General features: G+C 39.4%; 1 protein-coding gene and 1 pseudogene across 1 annotated transcript; one reads left to right on the plus strand and one right to left on the minus strand.

The window, feature by feature from the left end:
- Positions 1–280: 280 nt before the first annotated feature.
- LOC107795944 (V-type proton ATPase subunit c2) lies at positions 281–2,575 on the plus strand. Its single transcript, XM_016618653.2, has 3 exons — positions 281–459; positions 556–841; positions 2,148–2,575. Exons 1-3 carry the CDS (start codon positions 381–383, stop codon positions 2,278–2,280), a joined length of 498 nt encoding a protein of 165 aa, XP_016474139.1. The 5' UTR covers positions 281–380; the 3' UTR covers positions 2,281–2,575.
- Positions 2,576–2,883: 308 nt separating this feature from the next.
- LOC142167598 (5S ribosomal RNA) lies at positions 2,884–3,001 on the minus strand (annotated as a pseudogene).
- Between the last annotated feature and the right edge of the window lie 21,653 nt (positions 3,002–24,654).

The following is a 24,654-nucleotide window of genomic DNA, read 5'->3' on the forward strand; positions in this document are numbered from 1 at the left end:
ATTAATCAATGCACTTTAAATTTTAATTTTGTAATTTCTCGGGACAAAAGTATCCTGAATTCTTGAGATTCAGATATTTAACTAAAAATTTTAGGATAAAATAAATATTGACTAATCTTTAAATAGCATTCTCGAGAATGACTGCATGCGCACACTTGCCCCACAAGTCATCCTAGACTAGTCTTGGGCCAAAAGAGTGAGTAGGCCTAAGGCCCAATCCTCCAGACCCGGTAGTTGACCATCGAAGATACTACGATTCATTTTCAGACCAATATTAAGATCAATCGTAAAGTAAGGACCAGACATTCTCAGATTCCGATCAATAAACTTTTTTTTTTCTCTCAGATCGCGAATCGCTTCAATTCCAATTCGAAGAAAAAATGGCATCGACTTTTAGCGGCGATGAAACGGCACCGTTCTTCGGGTTCCTCGGCGCTGCAGCTGCCTTAGTCTTCTCCTGTACAGTACTCTTCGCCTCCAATTTCAATTTTCCATTAGATCTAGTGTTTAATTTGCTTAATTCTAATTCTGATTCTATTTTTTGTTGTTATTTAGGTATGGGAGCAGCTTATGGAACAGCGAAAAGTGGGGTAGGGGTAGCATCGATGGGAGTAATGAGGCCGGAATTGGTGATGAAGTCAATTGTGCCAGTTGTTATGGCTGGAGTTTTGGGTATTTATGGGTTAATTATAGCTGTGATTATTAGTACTGGGATTAACCCGAAAACAAAGTCGTATTATTTATTTGATGGATATGCTCACCTTTCATCTGGACTTGCTTGTGGTCTCGCTGGCCTTTCTGCTGGTATGGCTATTGGAATCGTTGGCGATGCTGGTGTTAGGTATTTTTTCATTCGTCTGCTAATTTTGAGCTATCATGTTTAATCGTCGTGTTATGTTAAATACAAATTTTATGATTGGAATGAAATACAGATAATGAGGAATTGGATATAGAAGATTCATAAAGATATGTAAATGATTCATTTAGCGGATCCAAACTAGTTTGATATTGCGTAGTTGGTTGGTTGATTGTGTTTAATTCAATGCTGCTGCTGGAATAAATCTTATGAGCATGCTGGCTGCTGTCTAAGCCTTAGTCGGCAGAGTTACCTGGTATCTATGCGGGTTGGAGGTAGCAGGTACCCGATAGAATAGTCAATATGTGCGCAAGCTGGCCCAGAACCACCCTGTGTGTATACACAGATTCAGATCTTTACTCAATTCTGTGCCATTTGATTACCTTTTGAAATGTCCGTTATAATGATCGGTCTATTCTTAGTAGTGAAGCTTTTATTTGTTTCTAGTTGTGCGGTATTGAAAGTCTCCTTTTTTTTTTTGAAAAATAATACATAAATTACTTTATGTTATCAAAATAAAGTTCCCTCCTTTTTAGGGATTTTTGTCTTTTGTCTTTAATGAGTAATGGTGAATTGTGTATTTGGCTGAGTAACAAAGTTTGTGGGTTGTTTCTATCTCCTTTAATAGTTCGGCCTCATTGAAAATTGCTTGATCTAATTTGCATGTGATTGACCGTGTTTTTTTGGTGATAAAAGTAGTAGATAACCTTTTGTGAATATATAGACCCTGGAAGGATTAAAGTTCATCTAGTGTTGTTCTGTTTAAGATATAAACTGTTCTACATGGCTTGATTAGATAACATTACTCCGGTGGCAGATGTGGGATTAATTACGGGAATGGACATGGATGATTCTTTTAAATGGGTACGGTGCAAAGGGAGGACATTGGAGAATGGTGGTTAGAACCTCGGGCTATAGCTAATTCTGCATGCTTGGGTTCACCTTTAAAGATTGTACTTTCCTTTTTGTTTTCATAAAAAGGGGCTCTAGTGTTGCTAAGTTATCAGACTTCTAGGCCTTGGTGGCTTTACTGAGTTGGTATTTAAAATGTTGCAGTCTCATGTTGTAGTCATGGTGTGGGTTTTGTTGGTTGACTAATGTAGGGTTGAAAATCATGACTTCACTGCATTATACTTATGCCTCTTTTTGTAGTATGTTCCCCTTTCTTATGTAGCGTTCAATGGTACTGCTGACTTCTTCGTTTATCCTTCACTGTGGATGAAGCTTCCCTTGGACTTGAGGTGAGAGAAAAATCAATTAATTGCTGTTGCTTCCTTTTTGTTATTTGCAGAGCTAATGCACAGCAGCCAAAGCTTTTCGTTGGGATGATTCTGATTCTTATTTTCGCTGAAGCTTTGGCTCTTTACGGCCTTATTGTCGGCATCATCCTTTCTTCTCGCGCTGGTCAATCTAGAGCAGAGTAGAGAAAGATCCTCTCTTGTTCCATATTTGTGTAGTATCTTTGTGTTCTTCCTTGTTGGACGAGTGAGTTTGGCTGTTAAATCATATTTTGTTTTGTTTTGGGCTCCAAGATTATGTATTTGTTTGCGTGGCTAGAAGAATTGGTTACGTGCAGATCAGCTGTAGATTAGATCTCTCAATAAAGATATCAGTTTTTCTGATGCTCCATTTTTCAGTGACGACAATGGATTTTTGTAAAATGTTGCGTGTATTATTTGCTCTCAACTTTAATTTAAGCATTTGTAATTGTTTCTGGTCCTTGCCTTCTTTATCTCTAGATTTTTCATTTCCATCCTTGCTGCCATGCTTCATGTAAGTTTGGGGTGGTAGTTTACTCTTCTGCACTCTGAATAACTCAGGTAACATAAAGAGCATTCATTTGCATCTAAATTTTAGGCGTCCAAAAGGTGAATGTATTACATTTATTGCAGCTCATTCTCTAGAATTGTGTGGAACAATGATGAGTTTAAATCTATGAACACAGAGATCTTTAATTCATCCAACTAGGACGGTCGGGCTCAAGTACAACAACCCAGTGGAATTCCACAAGTGGGGTTTGGGAAAGAGGGATGTAACACGAGGACTTCCCATGGGGTCACCCATCTAGTACTACTCTCGCCCAAGCACGCGTAATTTCGTAGTAAAGATGGGATCCGATTTATTAGTGCTGGTATGATCGGATCCTACTCTCGCCCAAGCACGCGTAATTTCGTAGTAAAGATGGGATCCGATTTATTAGTGCTGGTATGATCGGATCCAAATATAATATTCCTGTTGAGAATTGAACTCAAAACTTCCACTTACTAAACGGGCGGTCCGGCTAAAGTGTCTTGCAAAAATAAAGAAAGATTCAGAAACTTGAAAAATGGAGAAGAAATGGAGGGTAAACTCCAATTGTAATAGTAAACATTTGAGTTTCAGTAACCTCATGTGACTTTAATGCTTCATTACTTGAATACTTCCCTATACGCTATCTGTAGAGAATAGAAAGAAATTAATGATTTGAAATATTTTGCTGTTGGAAAATATAAAAGAAAATTGGCAACCACATACATGTTGCGGTTAGACTTGTTTCTACCCATGTTAGTTATCATTGAGTCAAAACAGTTTCATCGACGGCCAGAGGCTTACTTATTATTGAATTAATTAAAATGGTAAAATTGTAAACAAACTCCAACCAAGACTTAAAAAAGGAAATTATAGATAGTAGTTCTATTACGAGGAAGCTTATAAAACAGCTAATAACTGCACCATCTCAGAACAGATGAGCAAAGGGCCATACAGAGTTAAGTACGATTTCTCAATCTTTATTTGTAAAAATCTGTCTAAAAGAGGGTGACATTGCTGTTAGTTTCATTAGTGTTTATTGTGTATGATATACTAGTAGATACGTATCATAGTCATTTTGAAAATGAATTTTTATATAACTATACACTGTTGGAAACTTTATTATCCTCCCTATTCAAATTTCAATTTAATTACCTCCAATATACAAATTTACCAATTATATACATTTTTGAAATTAAATGAGTATCCCTTTATATTAGGAATCAATTATTTCCCTTCCTTATTCTCTCTCCCTCATGCGCTCTCTCTCTCCGTTTCTCCTGCTCCCCCCCCCCCCCCTTTCGCTCTCTCTCTGTCTCTTTATCTCTCAATCCCTAATTTCAGTAATGTAGAGCAAAGAAAAAGAGAGCAGTAATTCCACCATTGACAGCCATTAAAAAACTTTGAAGCTTTGAATTCGAGTTTGGGTTTTCAAAAAACATTATTAGTTTGAATTGGGTGTTGTTGCAAACAATTGAGAATTCTCTCTACGTCTCTCTATCTCTCTCAATCCCTAATTCCAGTAATGTAAAGCAAGGAAAAGAGAGCAGCAATTCCACCATTGACAACTATTAAAAAGCTTTGAATTCGAATTTGGGTTTTCAAAAACCATTATTTGTTTGGATTGGTTGTTGTTGCAAACAATTGGGAATAAGGTTTGGAGTTTATATCTCAATTTTGAGGGTGTTTTGGTGAAGATTAAACTTGATTTTGGCTGAATTTCAGATTGAAACTCGAAGAACAAAAATAAGAAGACATGAAATACATTATACTGACGAAATTATAGTAAAGTTGTAGAAAAATAGTATTTTGTTATTTATATATATATATATTGTATGAAAGTTGAATATAAAAATTGTATTTAAGTTGTATGATATTGTGGTCGTATATAACTGGATAGAAATAATGTATGAAAGTTGTAGATAGGTAGTAGATAAGTTGTATGAATTTTATTTTTACTATGTATAAATCAGATACAAAATATACAAAAGACATATTGTATAAAATTTGTATTTAAGTGGTATGATATTATAGTTGTATATAACTGGATAGAAATAATATATGAAAGTTGTAGATAAGTTGCATAATATATAATTAGTTGAATGAAATTTGTTTTTACTACATATAAATCAGATACAAAATATACAAAAGACATTGTATAAAATTTATATTTAGGTGGTATGATATTATAGTTGTATATAACTGGACAGAAACAATGTATGAAAATTATAATTGTATATCAATTGATAGATGCGTTGTAAAGGCTGAAAGTAATACGTCATAACTTGACTCTGAGTTTATCACAATTTTGTCGACATTGAAATTAACATATCGACCACTACTATCCCAATTTTACCCTCATATTTGCACATCATTAAGACAACTGGAAGTTGGCGGAATGCATGTGACGTCTCAATCTCTCTACTATGTTTCCTATTGAACTTTGAAGTCGATGTCATAATTAAAGACAAAACAGGAAGGACATTGCTTAGTATAGGTCTAATCTTGTTCCAAGGTTAAAAGAGAAGCAATTAGGCGTCGAAGAAGGAAAGAAGGAGGAACCAAAAAGATTTGGAGTGTGGGTGAAAGATCTCGAGAGAAAAGGGGAAAAGGAGAAAAAAAAAGGAAAAAATGTATAAGTAAATCCCTTAATTGTAGGCACTAATAATGGATTGGGAGCCTTTTAAGGTGGAATATATATTTTGTAAACAAAACTTGTTTAGGTCGGGTAATTAACTAAACGTGAACATCTTTGGTAATAAAGTTTACAATAGTGTATAGCTATATAAAAATTCCCTTTGAAAAATAAAAACTTACACTATTACACAAATGTAGTATTTACTTCCAGGGCGGAGGGAGAACACGAGCCGCGGGTACACTAAATTTAAAATCAAATCATTAGTACTTGAAATCGTCTTTCTAAAATTCAGAAACCATAAATTTAAAATTCTAGTTTAGCTTGTGTTTACTTCAACTCTTCAAGTGTGTTTAGTTAACAAATGAGGTGGAATAGATTTCTTTTTCCATTTTCCTTTCCTTGAACATGAATCATTGTTATTTTTTAAATTCTAATATTTGAAATTTGTTTCTTTTCATGTTTTACAATGGTACGTGATGCAACTGTATTCACGTGGTATATGAATAAACTTTAATTTAAGAGATTTAACTTTTTAGATTTTATTTAATTTCACGAGCAAATCACATCTAATTTATCATTGTTAAGTATTGAAAGTTTAATAATAAAAAATTTTATGTTATATATTTATTACTGGTTTGCTGTAAATTCGGATCAGTATTTCTTATTTATATATATGTATCTGGACACTTTTCACAAATCACAAGTACGCAATCCTCCAAATGCATAATTCCAGTATGCCATTTTGACCGTTAGCTTCTTCTACGCGATCATTTTCTTGAAAATTTAATGTAATTTTTAATATTAAAAGTAGGTAATTACAAAAGCAGTAAAAACAACGTATGTAGATGGCAAGAAATAAGGGCTACGATGACATTTAATAAATGTCATAAATTTACTTACCGACATTTATTTTACACTTAGGTCAGATGTAAATTTCAATGTCGGGAAATTTCCGAATTTATATTAATGTTGGTAAATAATTTACGACATTTATTTCATGACTTTTTTTGAAATGTCACTTTAAATTTCTGACATTTAATATATTATCAGTAAAAAAATAGTCCGTAGCTTAGTTTATGACATTTAGAAGTGTCGGGAAATTTGAGTGACTAATGACACTTCTGTAGCGCATCCTTTAATGTCAAAATTAAAATACTCATTGACATTTTAATGTAGAAACTAAAATTTTATTTCATTAACAGGAAAATATAGCCATTAAAGTTCAAATTGTACTTACAAATGTCATTCACTATAGACAATTTAAACAAAAATAAAATATTTTGCAAACATAAGATCCCTATACAAGAATAAAATTGTGAATAGCTATACATCTTTACAATTAAACATCGATGATTCAAACTAATATTGCGACAAGAGATATTTTCACTTCTTCAGCTCTATTTCCACTCCTTCTGCTACTTTCTTTTAGAGCTTCCTCCCCAAGTCATTTGAGTGCCTACTCATTTGATAATCTCCTGAATTGCTAGAAAAAAATTTGTCCAAGGTGATGATCAAATGATGGCTAATACCACTAATTATTGCAGAATTCCAACTTTAAGTAATAAATTTCCTCGAAGAGAACAGAAAGAATATTAGGCAACTCTATAAACTATGCAGTAGGATTTAATCAAAGATAGCAACTATTTGTTTAAGTAGTTGTATGTTATTATAGTCCAATAATTATCTTTCTAAGTAAAGTATCTCCTAATCCAAAAATTATAACAAATAAAACTAACTTACAATGAGTGCAACAATCAATTACATACTACTTGGCTTAAAAAAAATCAAGGAGAATAACAATATTATCATGAATTTGACACAGAGATACACAACAATTCAAATGTTAAACAAGTCGGTAAACGTTGGTGGAGTATTGAATTTGGTGATATTGGAATCAACAATCCTAACCTCAGCAACCACTGTTAAGGAACACTTTAATCAGTCAGTAGAAGTTTACTGTACAAGAAATAAACATGGAGCTCCATAACCAGCACATATCTAAATGTAACTCTGCGAGAAACATAACTCATTTGAGCGAGACATACTTGATATATCATATATAAGTAAACAAAAAATACAAAAGAAAACTTAAAAATATAGCTTTTTTAGAACAAGATCAAATAGAGGTAAAACTAAAGACACATGCATAGCCAGTTTCATCCAAACTCCACTATCAAGCAAAACTCTATGTTTCATCAGCTTGCCAAATGCCAACTAAGATCACTGAATATTTGAATCCTATTTGAAATCAGTGTCAGAATTGAAATAAGAATTACCTCATTTCCACATTTTTCCTACTAAGATAGTGACGCAAATGATTAATCTTTACATTGGAATAGACATATGAGCCAACAATTAACCATTTGAGTATCTTTAGGTGAAAAACCTGACAACATTCATTACTCTAATTAGAGTTAGACAATAAATTTCTTACTCTAAAGCAAGATGGAAAATCAAACAAAATTAACTGAATGCTTTATCAAAAACAAAATAAAATTTGCTTAGAAAACCCCCCAAAAAATATCTTTACCTTCCCCTCAAGCACTCCAAACTAAAGAACAAATGAAAGCGCTGCATAAACGCAAATATTTCAAGAAAACACCAATTTTGCAGGCAAATAATATCATCAAAGCTACACACTATAAAAAGCTTAAAATAACTAAACTTAATAGTATGATTATCAATGAACAAAGATGTGTGAATAATTAATCACGATGATACCTGAATGTAGCAGAGAAAGAGAGATCGAAAGACTTCATATTCGAATCAGTGGAGACATCGAACTTCAAAAGGAAATCTTATCTTAATTTTAAATAATATATCATCTGTAGCCTTCTCGTCCCAAGTCGCAACTTTGGTTTCACAATCTTTCTTGTCTACGACAGTATCAAAGGCAGAAAAGGAACAATCGACGGATAAGCACTGATAATAGGTGAATTTAACTTTATTCAGACCCTAAATAATCGCCTTCTTGCATAGTTTTGATAATAAAAGTGATAACAAAATGCTCTTATTAGTGCTTTTCATGATTTGCAGGTTATATATGACTAAGGAAGGCTAGGGAGCACTTTTGGAGTGAAAAAAATGAAGAAAGAGAGGCCACCATGAAATATCCCAAGTGAACCACGCAAAACAGGCTGAAGAATCAGAAAACTGAGTCTACCGTGGTTCCACCGCGACCGCGCGGTGAAGGATGTTCGCGGATAGAAGGAAGATCAGAGGCCATGTTTGGCCGCGGTTCTACCGCGACCGCGGCAGAACCGCGGCAGGAGGCGGGAATTTCAGGGACTAAAGTGTAAAACACGGGATTTTTAGCCCAAAACCCTATTTTAAACACTAGACTTCGCCCAAGAGAGACATGTATTGATTTTTAGAGTATCTTGGCAAGAAAAACAATTGTGAGAGATCACCCAAAACATCTTTCTTCTTTTCTTTGATTTTTATTGCTAGTTTTTGATGATGAATATTATCTTATCTTGTTTACCCATAGTTATGAGTAGCTAAATCTTTTGTCTAAGGTTTTGATGGAACCTATTGGGGGATGAACTTCTTGTTTATGTGAATACAAATTGCTAATTTCAATATTTATTTATTCAACTATGCTCTTGTTGTAGTTAATTGACAGGATCCTCAATTAGCTGTGCCTATTTAGTGTGCATAACTCAGGAGAGAGTGCATATGTAGGTTATTGTTGAATAACACCACTCCTAAAGTATAAAAGGAATCTATAACTGCAGGTTTAAAGGCGGAATTAGGGATAACGAAGCCTTGAGTGCAATCTTAAGTGAACTGTGTTAATTAAAGCTAGCTAATGTATCTCGGGAGAGTGCAATAGTATATTACTGTGATTACTCGGGAGAGATTTACGGTAAGAAAAGTGTTCATGATTGATAGAGGTGTGTTTGGAAATTTGTATGAAGCATAAACAGAAGGGATTTCATCAATAGGGGAAATCTTTACCTTAGCTTTTTCTCATCATTGTTTACAACCTTAGCATTTTAGTTTACAGCTTGTTATTTACTTGCAATCTTAGTTAGTAAAGAAACCTTCAACTGTGATTCAAAAGTTTGGGGAAATTGGTTCTCAAGAGTTTAGTAGTTCTAAAGATAGTGATTGATAGGTTAATTCTATGTGGATTCGACTCTGGGCAGAATACTCAGGTTATATTTGCAACGTCCGCATTGGCCTTTTTATAAGGCATAGTTGGGCGTGATCAAATTTTGGCGTCGTTGCCGCGGAGTTAACGGAATTATCAATTACCATTGCTAGAAATACAAAAATTCTTCGCGTAGACAGTTTTTCTACACCCAATTTTTGATTGAAATTTTTTACGGTTGTTGACTTGGTGGCACAGGTGTATGCCTAGAAACTCTACAAGGACTGGAGAACTACTTGAAGGACTCGCAGACCCTGAGAAAATATTCAGGGCAGTGAACCGTGCCAACTGAAGACTTCAACCACCTCAGCAAATAGACAAATTCGAAACTGACATGGGAGACGCAATCGACCCTAACAGAAACGACAGGCATGAGCAAGTCAACTTGAATGTCAGAGACGCGGTACCTCTGGTGCCCGAGGGTGCACTGTATGACTGGGCACAACCCACAACTGACAATTTAGCTACTGCCATAGTTGTGCCTGCAATACAAGCTGAGTCGTTCCAGATCACAAATAATATGTTGCACTTGTTGCAAAACAAGGGACTCTTTTCTGGGATACAACTTGAAGATCCTCAGCAACACTTGAAGAACTTCCTGTCGATCTGCAAGACCCAAAGGCAGCCCAATGTCACTCCAGAGTCTATCAGATTATTATTGTTCCCGTTCTCGGTGACAGGAGCTGCACAAGTTTAGCTAAATTCACTCCCCATAAATTCTATAGCAACGTGGGATGAGTTAGTCAAGCAGTTTCATAACAAGTTTCATCCACCCAACAAAACTGCCCAACAAATTGATGAGATCGTGAGCTTCAAGCAGAAACCAATGGAGACACTGCATGAAACATGGAGCAGGTTCAAAGGAATGTTGGTTATGTATCCACATCATGGTATTCCAGAACAAATGTTAGGACAACGATTTTATATGGGACTGTCGGATGGGTTGAAGAATATTGTGGATGCTTCAGCTGGTGGGGCATTCTTGAGCAAGACATGGAGAGAAGGACAGAGTTTACTTGATAAAATGGCACAGAATTCAGGATGGATATACAGGAATGCACCCATCACTCCAGTGGTACACTCAGTGCCCCTTGATCCTTCAAACACTATGGCTGAAAATATGGCGACCCTCCTAACACAAACGAGTATCCTCACCAAAAGGGTGGAGGAATCAGGACAGAAGCAGCAGGTACACATGGTAGACACTACCAATGGGGGCTTGTGCACATCTTTCATTAGTCAGCCAGTTGGTAATCCTTGGAATACAGAGCTTGATCATCATCATTAGCACCCTGAAGATATGAACTATGTAGCTAACTATGGGGGTCAGAGACAGGGAAATCAGAACTGGGGTCAACAGACTTAACAACAGTACAGACCACCTCCGCCACAATATAACGCCGGAAACATGGGAGGTATGAGACCCCCAACAACATGGCACTGTATCCTAGATCCCAGGGGTACAACAATCAGCAGCAGGGGTACCACCCGCCTCAGCAGCAGCATGGTGGAAGACAAGACGATGGGTTTGCTAGACTGGAAGCAATGATGCAGCAGGTTATTGGGTCCACTGCGAAGATAAATGAGAGAGTAGATGCACATGACGCAACTATCAAAAATATTGAAGTGCAAGTGGGCCAAATTTCAATGTCTCTGAATAATCGTCCTCAAGGAATGCTACCTGCAGATACCCAAATCAATCCTAAAGATCAGGGCCCGAAGCAGCTGATGGCGGTGAGTCTCCGTAATGGCAGGGACCTCGATGAAGAGCAGGAGAGAGTTCGTGACCATATACAGGCTAAGACACTTATTCAGGTACCCATTGAGCTGGATGAATCCATAAGGCTGACAGATGTGACAGTCCAGCCTTCTCAGGAAGAAAAGAACACTCAACAGGAGACCGAGAAAGTTACTGAAGCAGTTGAAGAGCCAGTAGTAGAGATAGTAGCTGAGAAAGAAAAGCCCCAAGTGATTGGGAAGAAAAGACCTCTTGCACCATTCCTACAGAGGTTGGCTAAACACCAAAAAGAGGAGCAATACAAAAAGTTCTTTGAGATGCTCAAGCAAATTCAGGTAAATATTTCATTGATCGAAGCTTTAAAGGAGATGCCTGGATACGCAAAAATGATGAAAGACTTAATGTCTCGGAAATTTGACTTCCAAGACTTGGCTACGGTGACACTTACTCAGACGTGCAGTGCAGTGGTAACTAAACCTGTTGCTGAAAAGCTCTCAGATCCCGGGAGTTGTACTATTCCATGTACTATTGGAAACTTTGCTTTTGAGAAAGCACTCTATGATTTAGGGGCCAGCATTAATCTTATGCCCATGGTCATTTACAAGAGGTTGGGCATTGGGAGAGCTAGACCCACCTCTATGCTGTTGCAGCTGGCTGATAGGACTGTAGAGCGTCCATTTGGGATCTTTGATGATGTACTTATTCAGGTGGGGAAGTTCGTGTTCCCTGCTGACTTTGTGATATTGGATTACAAAGTAGATGAAGAAATTCCTATCATCTTAGGAAGACCATTCTTGTCCACAGGGAGAGCTCTTATTGATTGTGAGACCGGGGAGCTTAAGATGAGGCTCAATGACGAAGAGATTATATTCAATGTGCAGAAATCTATGAGGCGCCCAAGTGAGTTCGCAAATTTCTCTCGTATTGATGTCGTGGATGTAATCGTTCAGTGTGATGATGAAGTGTTGACGATTGAGGATCCCCTCGCTGCATGTTTGACGAATTTGGAGGAAGTGAACGGTGAGGACTTGGCAGAATGGGTGTTGACATTGGAAGGTAGAGGGTTTTGGGAAAGAAATCTAGAGTTTGAGCCCCTACACTTAGAAAAGAGGGAGACTCCTCCAGCTAAGCCATCCATTGAAGAACCACCGAAGCTGGAACTAAAGCCATTGCCAGGCCACCTCATGTATGAATTTCTGGGACCTAACTCCACTCTACCTGTTATTATCTCATCTGGTTTGTTAGATGTGCAGGTCCAACAGCTTCTACAGGTATTGAAGGAGTGCAAAACTGCCATTGGGTAGACCATGGCAGACATCAAGGGGATCAACCCCGCGTACTGCATGCATAAGATTCTGCTGGAAGAGGGGCACAAACCTTCCAGGGAACATCAGAGGAGGCTGAACCCGAATATGAAGGAGGTGGTGAAGAAGGAAGTGAAAAAGTGGCTAGATGCGGGAATTATTTTCCCAATCTCTGACAGCAGCTGGGTTAGCCCAGTTCAATGTGTGCCTAAGAAGGGTGGCATGAAGGTTGTGAAGAATGACAACAATGAACTAATCTCAACGAGAACCGTCACAGGCTGGAGAATTTGCATGGATTATCGAAAGTTGAATCTAGCCACCCGGAAAGACCACTTCCCACTTCCCTTCATTGATCAAATGCTGGATAGATTAGCAGGGAGGTCACACTTTTGTTTTCTGGACGGGTACTCAGGGTACAATCAGATTTCCATTGCACCTGAGGATCGAGAGAAGACCTCTTTCACATGCCCTTATGGCATCTATGCCTTTAGGAGGATGCCCTTTGGCCTATGTAATGCACCCGCCACATTCCAACGGTGCATGATGGCCATATTCACTGACATGGTTAATGATATAATGGAGGTATTCATGGATGACATCTCAGTGGTGGGGAATTCATTTGATGAGTGCCTGGTGAATCTGACGCGTGTGCTGAAAAGGTGCATCGAGACAAATCTGGTGCTGAATTGGGAAAAGTGCCATTTCATGGTACAAGAAGGCATAGTCTTGGGGCACCGGGTGTCAAGCAAGTATAGAGGTAGATCGAGCAAATTTTGATGTAATAGCAAAGCTGCCTCCACCAACTTCGGTCAAAGCAATCAGGAGTTTCCTTGGACATGCCGGTTTCTACCGGCGGTTCATAAAAGACTTCTCCAAAATCGCCAATCCTCTCTGTAAGTTATTAGAGAAAGAACACCCGTTTGTATTTTCTGATGATTGCAGGGTATCGTTTGAGGAGCTGAAGCAGAGGCTGGTCACAACACCCATCATTATTGCCCCCAACTAGGAGCAACCGTTCGAACTAATGTGTGACGCTAGTGACTACGCAGTGGGGGTAGTGCTGGGCCAGCGAAAAGATAAATTGATGCACCCAATCTACTATGCTAGTAGAACGCTGAGTGGAGCCCAGTTGAACTATACGGTGACTGAAAAGGAGATGCTAGCTGTGGTGTTCGCATTCGACAAGTTCCGGTCCTACCTGATAGGATCAAAGGTAATTGTATACACTGACCATGCTGCTCTCAGATACTTAATAGAAAAGAAAGGCTCTAAGCCACGCCTGATTCGTTGGGTGCTGCTTCTGCAAGAGTTTGATCTTGAAATACGTGACCGCAAGGGCACTGAGAATCAAGTCGCTGATCACCTATCACGACTTGAGGGATCTGGAAATGCAATTGAAGTTGAAGAAATTCTGGAAACTTTTCTAGACGAGCAACTGCTCGCCACCACTCATCAGGAAGCGCCATGGTATGCGGACTTGGCCAATTACCTAGCCAGTGGTATAGTCCCTCACGACCTTTCATCGGTCCAGAGGAAACAATTTTTTTCGTGAAAGCCGCTTGTACTAATGGGATAAGCCTTATATCTTTAGAATATGCCTGGATAACATGATCCGGAGATGCGTCTCCGAGATAGAACAATCTTCTATTTTGTAGGCTTGTCATGCATCGGCTTATGGTGGACACTTTGGAGGGATCAGGACAGCAGCGAAGGTGCTAGAGGCCGAATTTTTCTGGCCGACTGTGTTTAAAGATGAGCACTCATGGGTGAAGGGTTGTAATGAATGTCAACGCACCGGGAACATTTCCCGGTGCCATGAAATGCCCATGAACCCAATTCAGGAGATAGAAGTGTTCGACGTCTGGCAGATTGATTTCATGGGTCCCTTCGTCAGCTCCTATGGCAATAAATACATCCTTGTTGTTATAGACTATGTGTCCAAGTGGGTGGAAGCTGTAGCATTGCCCATAAATAATGCGAAAGTGGTGGTGGGATTTCTAAAGAAGAACATATTCACCCGCTTTGGGACACCACGGGCGATTGTTAGCGACGGAGGCACTCACTTCTGCAATAGAGCCTTCGAGAAGTTGCTTATGAAATACGATGTGCGCCACAAGGTAGCTACTCCTTACCACCCGCAGACTAGTGGACAGGTTGAGGTATCCAACAGGGAAATCAAGAGTGTGTTAACGAAAACTGTAAACGCCACAAGAACTGATTGGGCAAGGAAGCTAGATGATGCACTTTGGGCTTACAGAACAGCTTTCAAGACACCAATTGGTATGTCACCATACAAGTTAGTGTTTGGGAAGGCCTGTCACCTACCTGTAGAACTTGAGCATAAAGCATGGTGGGAAGTGAAGCAACTAAACTTAGATATGGAAGTTGCGGGCACATCAAGAGTCACAGAATTGCATGAGCTCGAGGAATTCAGGTATCTTGCTTTTGAGAGCACAAGGCTGTACAAAGAGAGAATGAAGAAACTACACGATCAAAACATTGTTGAGCGAAATTTCAAACCTGGGGACATGGTATTGCTATACAACTTAAGACTAAGGTTGTTCCCGGGCAAGCTGAAGTCACGATGGTCGGGACCATTTCGAGTAGTTGAAGTTTTCCCGTCAGGAGCGGTTGAAATTGCCACTGAGAATGACTCTCGTACATTTAGAGTCAATGGTCAGAGATTGAAGTTGTATGTGGGTATGAGCGAGCTTAAGGAAGGGTCTGAACTACACCTGACTGAACCATAGAGGTCGAGCGAGCCTTAAATGCGCTCATCCTGCGTCGTGCCGCGACTTTAAATCAGGCGCTCCGTGCGAGGCAACCCACGAAATTGTTGTAAGTATAATATAAAATATAAAAAATATAAAAAAAAATAGTCGGAATCAGAGACGGATGTACTTTGTGCTGGGGGCACCCCACCTGGATCAAAGACCAAAGCACCCTGAATTCCAATTCTTTCACGCATTTGGCTAAGTGTTGGTTGACTGTTATCTGCAGCCGGTTCATGCCCTCCAGCAACACCGCTGATGTGAACTTCAACAGAGCATTATTGACATGGTGCTTCGTGACGAAGAAGGACTTTGATGCAGCCCGGGTAATTAGTGACGAAATGGTCCTGCGGGGACCGCTGCTGTCAAAGGGGTTTTACTTTCCTTCCTTGGTGACTGCACTGTGCTTGCGGAGGGGGGTCCCCACAGGTCCTGCCGATGGAGAGTTGGCACCTGAGGCACCGTTCCGAGCTTCATGCATCAGAGTGGGCAGGGGTACACGTGCAAAAATTGTGATAGATGATGAGGATGATGACCCATTTCCGAGTGCACCGTCCAAGAGATCGACTGACAGTGCGGGACCCTCTCGGCGCCCCCATACTGGGGCAGGCTTTGCCAGATCTCAGTCTACCAGGCCTATGCTGCGTTCCATGAAGGAAGAGGTCGCGGATCTCCGCGCCTCAGTGGATGGCCTACACACACGAATGGATGCAATGTCTCAGAGGCAGGCCCGGTCTGAGAACAAGTCCACGGCCTGGTTCCATGCTTTGGGGAGAGCTTTCCATGTGGACCCCAACACCGTCTCCGACTCTGATTGAGTCTTAAGGAAGTCTTCTTACCCTTCTGCTCTTTATTTTCTTGATATGACATGAGGACATACCATTATTTTTAAGTATGGGGTGGGAGACTTGCTCTAGTTATATGTGTACTGTACATAGACATTGTGTGTGTTGTAGCATGAAATTGATGTTGTTGTATATAAGTAACTGTTCTTATATTAGGAATATGATTTGACCCAATGACGGACACTTGTCGACGGGTCTCATGAGGGTCCAAGTCGTATATATAAAAATAAAAAAAATAAAAAAAAAGGGACTCTTCCTGAGGACGGACCACTTGGACAGTACTCTTGAGGGAAGTAGTCCATAAAAATTTGGTTATTTATTTCTTTTTCTTTTTCATTTTAGGTAGTGTAGCAAGCCTCCCTTGGTTTTTCTTTTGGCCACGGTTCTTTTCCAAGGGTTTTGCTTGAACCGGGTTAGATAGATTTTCCGTTTGTAGTTAGAACTGAGATAGGTAAAGGCTAGAATTCTACCCATGATGTACACACCTGCAAACACTAAAACGAACTTGAGAGTGTGAAGTCTAGGCTCAGTTGTGGACTTATAAATCTATGCCTTAATATTGCACATCTTGCCTTGCTCGAACGCTTGTATGAGTGTGTTGATAAACTGATTTAGAATGAGTTACATGTTGTGTGTGTGTGTGAGGTTTGTGGTATTCTATGCATTGCATTTGATGCCTAGAACTTGCCCGGTGTGTTTGCAAAGCGAAATAGTAGTTTGTTCAGTCTTGGAAGTGATATAGGCATTTCTTTGTTGAGCCAGATATCTATATTTTACCCGCCTAATTGTTATATATCGTAGTTAACCCCTTTGAGCCTGTAATCCTGTTTCTTTGGCAACCACATTACAAGTCTTACCCAATTGCTTGAATTAACCATCTTTGTGAACCATTGTAACCTCTCATGAGCACTTGAATTGTTTATGAACTTTGTAAAAGTTAAAGTGTGGGGTGGTTGGTTTGGCTTTTGAGTGGAACTAATGAAATAAGGAGAAAGGGTGCATTGATTTGAAAAACAAGAGCCACTTGAATTGAAAAAGAAAAGAATGAAAAAAAAAACAATATTCTTTGATAGTGGTGACTTTTGATATAATTGTGCTTAAATAATTTGGGAGTTGATGTATATTGATGTGAATGTGGAGTTTGGCTTGACATAAGTATGGGGTTTGAATGTTAAAGTATAAGTATTAAAGTGCTAAGGGAGTTGTAGTCACTCTTATATCTAAATGTATCCTACCCGTCCCTCAGCCTACATTACAACCAAATAAAGTCCTAATTGATCCTAGATTGAATGAGCTCCATTAGTAGAGTAGTACACTACGGGCAAGCTTATGGTGCATCTTTTGTGGCATATGAATGTTATTTCTGAGAGTGGGTGAATTCTTGATATCTTCGATTCCTTGTGTTTAAATTTTATGCGTGTGGAACTGCTCTCAGATTTTTAATGTGAGCGAATGTGACTCGGGAAGAAAAATAAGTCTTCACCTCTGTTATAGTAACTAGAGTGAGCGCAAGTGTGTCATGGCAGTAGAGTCTGCAACTGGGGTGTGACCGGCACATTTCTTAGGCTGTTCTGTCAAAATGGAAGGTGTGACATACATGGGGTAATGCGTCAAATGGTTAGGCCTAGAAGTGTGGTTTAGCTTGCTCGAGGACGAGCAAAGGTTTAAGTGTGGGGTGTTGATAATAGGTGAATTTAACTTTATTCAGACCCTAAATAACCGCCTTCTTGCATAGTTTTGATAATAAAAGTGATAACAAAATGCTCTTATTAGTGCTTTTCATGATTTGCATGTTATATATGACTAAGGAAAACTAGGGAGCACTTTTGGAGTGAAAAAAATGAAGAAAGAGAGGCCAACCATGAAATATCCCAAGTGAACCACGCAAAACAGGCAGAAGAATCAAAAAACTGAGTCTACCGTGGTTCCACCGCGATCGCGGTAGAACTGCGGTGAAGGATGTTCGCGGATAGAAGGAAGATCAGAGGCCATGTTTGGCCGCGGTTCTACCGCGACCGCGACAGAACCGCGGCAGGAGGCGGGAATTTCAGGTGTGAGCACGTGATTTTTGCCTTAACGAAAACTACTCCAAAAATAAATCAAAAAATAAAATAAATTTCTCGTACTGTGTAATTTTTGAATTTTGCGTGGTGTTAAATACTTGTGTTATGTCCGTAAATGTTTACTTTGTCATAATGAAATGAAAAATAAAATAAAATACATATTGCATGCATATAGGATTTAATTATGCATTTAAGAATTAATTAAAAATAAAATCACAAAAAATATGCATTCGTTCTATTTTTAAATGTGTTACTGTGTGATTAATGTTTTGACTATGTGTTAAATAGTTGTTATGAAGTAATTAATATTTTGTGTAAGGTTAAAAATTGTTTTATAATTTTATTAGGATTTTTTTTATTAATAATAAAATTAGAAAATAATTGAAAAGGAAATAAAAAAAATCGGACCTGGATTTAAATCCAGGCCCAAATCAAATCACCCCCCCCCCACAGCCCAATCCAAACAGCCCAAGTCTGACCCAGTCCCAAGCTAAGACCAAACGACGTCGTTTGGTCACCTCTCATCTTGACCGTTGGATTGGGGAGGTTAAATTATATCAGCAGGTTTATTTCTCAGCTCACGACAACCTGTGAGCCAATTTTCAAATTGTTAAAAAAGGATGTTGCGGTCAAATGGATCGATGAGTGTCAAGAAGCGTTCGACAAAATAAAAGGGTACTTGTCAAACCCACCCGTGTTGGTCCCGCCAGAGCCAGGAAGACCTTTGATTCTTTACTTAACGGTTTTTGGAAAATTCATTTGGTTGCGTATTGGGACAACATGACCTCACTGGCAGAAAAGAACAGGCTATCTACTACCTTAGCAAGAAATTCACAGCTTATGAGGTTAAGTATACTCATCTGGAAAAGACATGTTGCGCCCTAACCTGGGTAGCTCAAAAATTGAAACACTATTTGTCATCCTACACTACTTACCTCATTTCTCGGTTGGATCCATTGAAATACATTTTTCAAAAGCCTATGCCAACGGGAAGACTTGCAAAGTGGCAGATATTGCTCACAGAATTCGACATCATCTATGTGACTCGAACTGCAATGAAGGCTCAAGCACTGGCCGATCATTTAGCCGAAAACCCGGTCGATGAGGAATATGAGCCGTTGAAGACTTATTTTCCTGACGAAGAAACAATGCATATCGACGAGGTGGAACAAATTGAAAAACCTGGCTGGAAACTTTTCTTTGATGGAGCCGCTAACATGAAAGGAGTCGGAATAGGAGCTGTAATTATTTCTAAAACAGGGAATCACTATCCTGTTACGGCTCAATTACGATTTTATTGCACCAATAATATGGCTGAATATGAAGCTTGCATTTTAGGGTTAAGGCTAGCTGCAGACATGGGTATCCGATAAATCTTAGTCATGGGAGATTCGGATCTTCTGGTACATCAAATTCAAGGAGAATGGGAGACCCGAGACTTAAAGCTCATCCCATACCGGCAATGTCTACATGATCTTTGTCAGCGGTTTCAATCAGTGGAATTCCAACATATTCCAAGATTCCATAATGAGGTGGCCGATGCATTGGCTACCCTGGCATCAATGTTGCACCATCCGGACAAAGCTTATGTAGATCCGATACATATTCAAGTCCAAGATCAACACGCTTATTGCAATATGGTTGTAGAAGAATTTGATGGTGAACCATGGTTCCACGACATCAAGGAGTATATCAGAATGGGGATATATCCCGCACAAGCCACAGGAGATCAAAAGAGGACCATTAGGCGATTAGTAAATGGATTCTTCTTAAGCGGAGGAGTTTTGTATAAAAGAACACCAGATCTTGGATTATTAAGATGCATAGATGCCAGACAAGCTACAACTGTCATGTCTGAAGTACATTCAGGAGTTTGCGGACCCCACATGAGTGGATATGTGTTGGCAAAGAGAATCCTCCGAGCTGGTTACTATTGGCTTACCATGGAGCGAGATTGTATCAGTTTTGTGCGCAAGTGTCATCAATGCCAAATACACGGAGATTTGATTCATTCTCCGTCATCCGAGTTGCACGCCCTTCGTTGCCTGGGGCATGGATGTGATTGGACCAATTGAGCCGGCAGCATCCAATGGGCACAGGTTCATTCTGGTAGCTATTGATTATTTTACCAAATGGGTTGAGGCCAAGACATTCAAATCAGTGACCAAGAAAGCTGTGGTCGATTTTGTCCACTCAAATATCATATGTCGATTCGGAATCCCGAAGGTGATCATCATAGATAACGGTGCTAATCTTAACAGCAACTTAATGAAAGGAAGTATGTCAACAGTTTAAGATTACACATCGTAATTCTACCCCATATCGGCCCAAGGCGAATGGAGCAGTAGAAGCAGCCAACAAAAACATAAAGAAGATACTTCGGAAAATGGTAGAAGGTTCAAAACAATGGCATGAAAAATTACCATTTGCGTTATTGGGATACCGCACTACTGTTCGCACTTCAGTAGGAGCCACTCCTTATTTGTTGTTATATGGCACTGAAGCAGTAATTCCTGCAGAAGTTGAAATTCTTTCCCTTCGGATCATCGCCGAAGCAAAGATTGATGATGATGAATGGGTCAAAACCCGTCTGGAACAGTTAAACTTGATTGATGAAAAACGATTGACCGCAGTATGCCATGGTCAATTATATCAAAGAAGAATAGAAAGAGCATACAACAAAAAGGTGCATCCTCGGAAGTTTGAAGTAGGTCAGCATGTGCTGAAACATATTCTTCCACATCAGGTTGAAACAAAGGGCAAATTTGCCCCGAATTGGCAAGGACCATTCATTGTGACCAGAGTATTATCGAATGGTGCACTATGCTTAACAGACATTGAAGGCAAATGCATAGATATGGCGATCAATTCTGACGCGGTAAAGAGATATTATGCATAACTTTTTGAGTGGTTGTATTTAGCATTATTTCGAAGATTGGAATGACAAAGGCAATTTATTCTGCTATCCAAACACTATACCATTTGTTTCCCCTTTGAGCCATACTTGTTTCTTTCCTACCCTCTCTTGGAATCAATAAAAAAAATAATAATAAAAAAAAAAAAATCACTATCATCAGGTGAACTACGTTTGACCTGATTCCTCAAAGAAGGATACGTAGGCGCTTCACGGCTCGGTCATAGGGTGCACAATATACATAAAATGTGCACAAAAAGAAACATCAAGCGACCCCAATCAAAGAACTGGGGCAAGAATTATATTGGGAATAAGAAAAAGATTCCAAGAGTTATAATTTTAAACACATACCAAAACTGTTTAGCTTTTCCATTTCTAACCCCATACCAAAAAGACCTTTCGACCAATCTTAGAAAAATGTTGAGACAAGCAAATGAAGATGGTTCTTAATACTCTGGTACAAACAAGAAAATAAAGTAAAAATGAGAGAGTCTTATAGGTGAAAACCCACACGGGCACCATAAGGCGACGGAAGTTGAGAGAAAAGTAAAATGAGAGAGTCTTATTGGTGAAAACCTTCGTGGGCACCATAAGGCGAAAAGGAAGTGAGAAATGAACAAATGAGGAAAGTTTATCGGTAAAAACTCTTTGAGACGTTGCAAGTCCAACGGGTCTGTGAAATGAAAAATGAAGTGAGGTTAGGGAAATTTTTGGCAAAAACAAAAATGAGACAAATGAAAGGAGATTGATTAAAAGACTGGGTTGATTAATCCGAAATGCATACCATGATCATGGGTGCCAGTAACTTCAATCAGATAAGTTTTTATTCTTTCTCCACAGTCATCCAAAATTGGATTTTTCTTTTCATTCTATAATTATCGAAATCAACGTGTTTCGTCACTAATAATCTAACTTTTCTAAAAAAGCTTTGAGATAAGTTTTATTCCAAACAAATAAGAAGGAATGCCAAGATATACTACCAAGATTCAAGGTTACAAAATACGGCCACGAAAGGTGGGAGATAAAAGATATGGGTGTAAGAAAGGTGAAATCGAAAGTGGAAGGGACATATGATTACAGTTAAAAGGTTTTGAAGGAAAACATACAGAGGGGAATCCTATAGTCGAGAATCAGTTACAAAGACAAAACAGTCTTTTCAACCATTCCAGATCAACAAAGAGAAACGAAGAGAAGCATCACCATCGGCAAGAATGCCCCAATTAACCACCCTGCTTTAAACTAACAAAGTTTTCTTTGATTTAAAAACAGGGGCGAATACAATATCTGTGTCAGGAAATACCTGGTAAAGAATAAGTTAGGCGTCCACCTGGAGAATGAGGATGAAGAATTAAAGAAGTCAAGCGTCCACCTGGAGAATGAGGATGAAGAATTAAAGAAGTCAGGCGTCCACCTAGAGAATGAGGATAAAGAATTGAAGAAGTCAGGCGTCCACCAGGAGAATGAGGATGAGAATTAAAGAAGTCAGGCGTCCACCTGGAGAATGAGGATGAAAGAATTGAAGAAGTCAGGCGTCCACCTGGAGAATGAGGATGAGAATCGAAGAAGTCAGGCGTCCACCTGGAGAATGAGGATGAAGAATTAAAAAGAAGTCAGGCGTCCACCTGGAGAATGAGGATGAAGAATTAAAGAAGTCAGGCGTCCACCTGGAGAATGAGGATGAGAATTAAAGAAGTCAGGCGTCCACCTGGAGAATGAGGATAAAGAAATTAAAGAAGTCAGGCGTCCACCTGGAGAATGAGGATGAAGAATTGAAGAAGTCAGGCGTCCACCTGGAGAATGAGGATAAAGAAAAGAAGAAGTCAGGCGTCCACCTGGAGAATGAGGATGAGAATTAAAGAAGTCAGGCGTCCACCTGGAGAATGAGGATAAAGAAATTAAAGAAGTCAGGCGTCCACCTGGAGAATGAGGATGAAGAATTGAAGAAGTCAGGCGTCCACCTGGAGAATGAGGATAAAGAAAAGAAGAAGTCAGGCGTCCACCTGGAGAATGAGGATGAGAATTAAAGAAGTCAGGCGTCCACCTGGAGAATGAGGATGAAAGAATTGAAGAAGTCAGGCGTCCACCTGGAGAATGAGGATGAAGAATTGAAGAAGTCAGGCGTCCACCTGGAGAATGAGGATAAAGAATTGAAGAAGTTAGGCGTCCACCTGGAGAATGAGGATGAGAATTAAAGAAGTCAGGCGTCCACCTGGAGAATGAGGATGAAAGAATTGAAGAAGTAAGGCGTCCACCTGGAGAATGAGGATGAGAATCGAAGAAGTCAGGCGTCCACCTGGAGAATGAGGATAAGAATTAAAGAAGTCAGGCATCCACCTGGAGAATGAGGATGAAGAATTAAAAAGAAGTCAGGCGTCCACCTGGAGAATGAGGATGAAGAAAAGAAGAAGTCAGGCGTCCACCTGGAGAATGAGGATAAAGAATTAAAAAAAATCAGGCGTCCACCTGGAGAATGAGGATGAAGAAAAGAAGAAGTCAGACGTCCACCTGGAGAATGAGGATAAAGAAAAGAAGAAGTCAGACGTCCACCTGGAGAATGAGGATAAGAATCAATGAAGTCAGGCGTCCACCTGGAGAATGAGGATAAAGAAATTAAAGAAGTCAGGCGTCCACCTGGAGAATGAGGACAAAGAAAAGAAGAAGTCAGGCGTCCACCTGGAGAATGAGGATGAGAAAAGAAGAAGTCAGGCGTCCACCTGGCGAATGAGGATAAAGAAAAGAAGAAGTCAGGCGTCCACCTGGAGAATGAGGATAAGAATTGAAGAAGTCAGGCGTCCACCTGGAGAATGAGGATAAAGAAATTAAAGAAGTCAGGCGTCCACCTGGAGAATGAGGACAAAGAAAAGAAGAAGTCAAGCGTCCACCTGGAGAATGAGGATGAGAAAAGTAGAAGTCAGGCGTCCACCTGGAGAATGAGGATGAGAAAAGAAGAAGTCAGGCGTCCACCTGGAGAATGAGGATGAAGAAATTGAAGAAGTCAGGCGTCCACCTGGAGAATGAGGATGAAGAATTGAAGAAGTCAGGCGTCCACCTGGAAAATGAGGATGGAGAAGTTAAAAAGAAGTCAGGCGTCCACCTGGAGAATGAGGATGAGAAAAGAAGAAGTCAGGCGTCCACCTGGAGAATGAGGATGAAGAATTGAAGAAGTCAGGCGTCCACCTGGAGAATGAGGATAAAGAAATTGAAGAAATCAGGCGTCCACCTGGGGAATGAGGATGAAGAATTGAAGAAGTAAGGCGTCCACCTGGAGAATGAGGATGAAGAAAGAAAAGAAACAGTCAAGGCACCCACCTGAAGAACGAGGGAATGAAATTGAAATGTTGAAATCAAAAGCCCGTTCATATGGAAAAGGAGCACACTTAGAATCAATAAAGCAGAGGAGTCCAACAGAATCCCTAGCAAGAAACAACAAGAGTTCCAAAAGGAATACGGAATATGCCAAATGCCCAAGAGTCACCAAGATATCAAGACAACAAGAAACGCAAGGGCATGATCTAGATAAGATTTTTATAATTCCTGTACCCTAATCTAGTTTAATTTTTGTATTACCTTGGAAGTAAGGT

The sequence above is a fragment of the Nicotiana tabacum genome, chromosome 12, assembly GCF_000715075.1.
Source record: "Nicotiana tabacum cultivar K326 chromosome 12, ASM71507v2, whole genome shotgun sequence".
NCBI classification, from domain to species: domain Eukaryota; kingdom Viridiplantae; phylum Streptophyta; class Magnoliopsida; order Solanales; family Solanaceae; genus Nicotiana; species Nicotiana tabacum.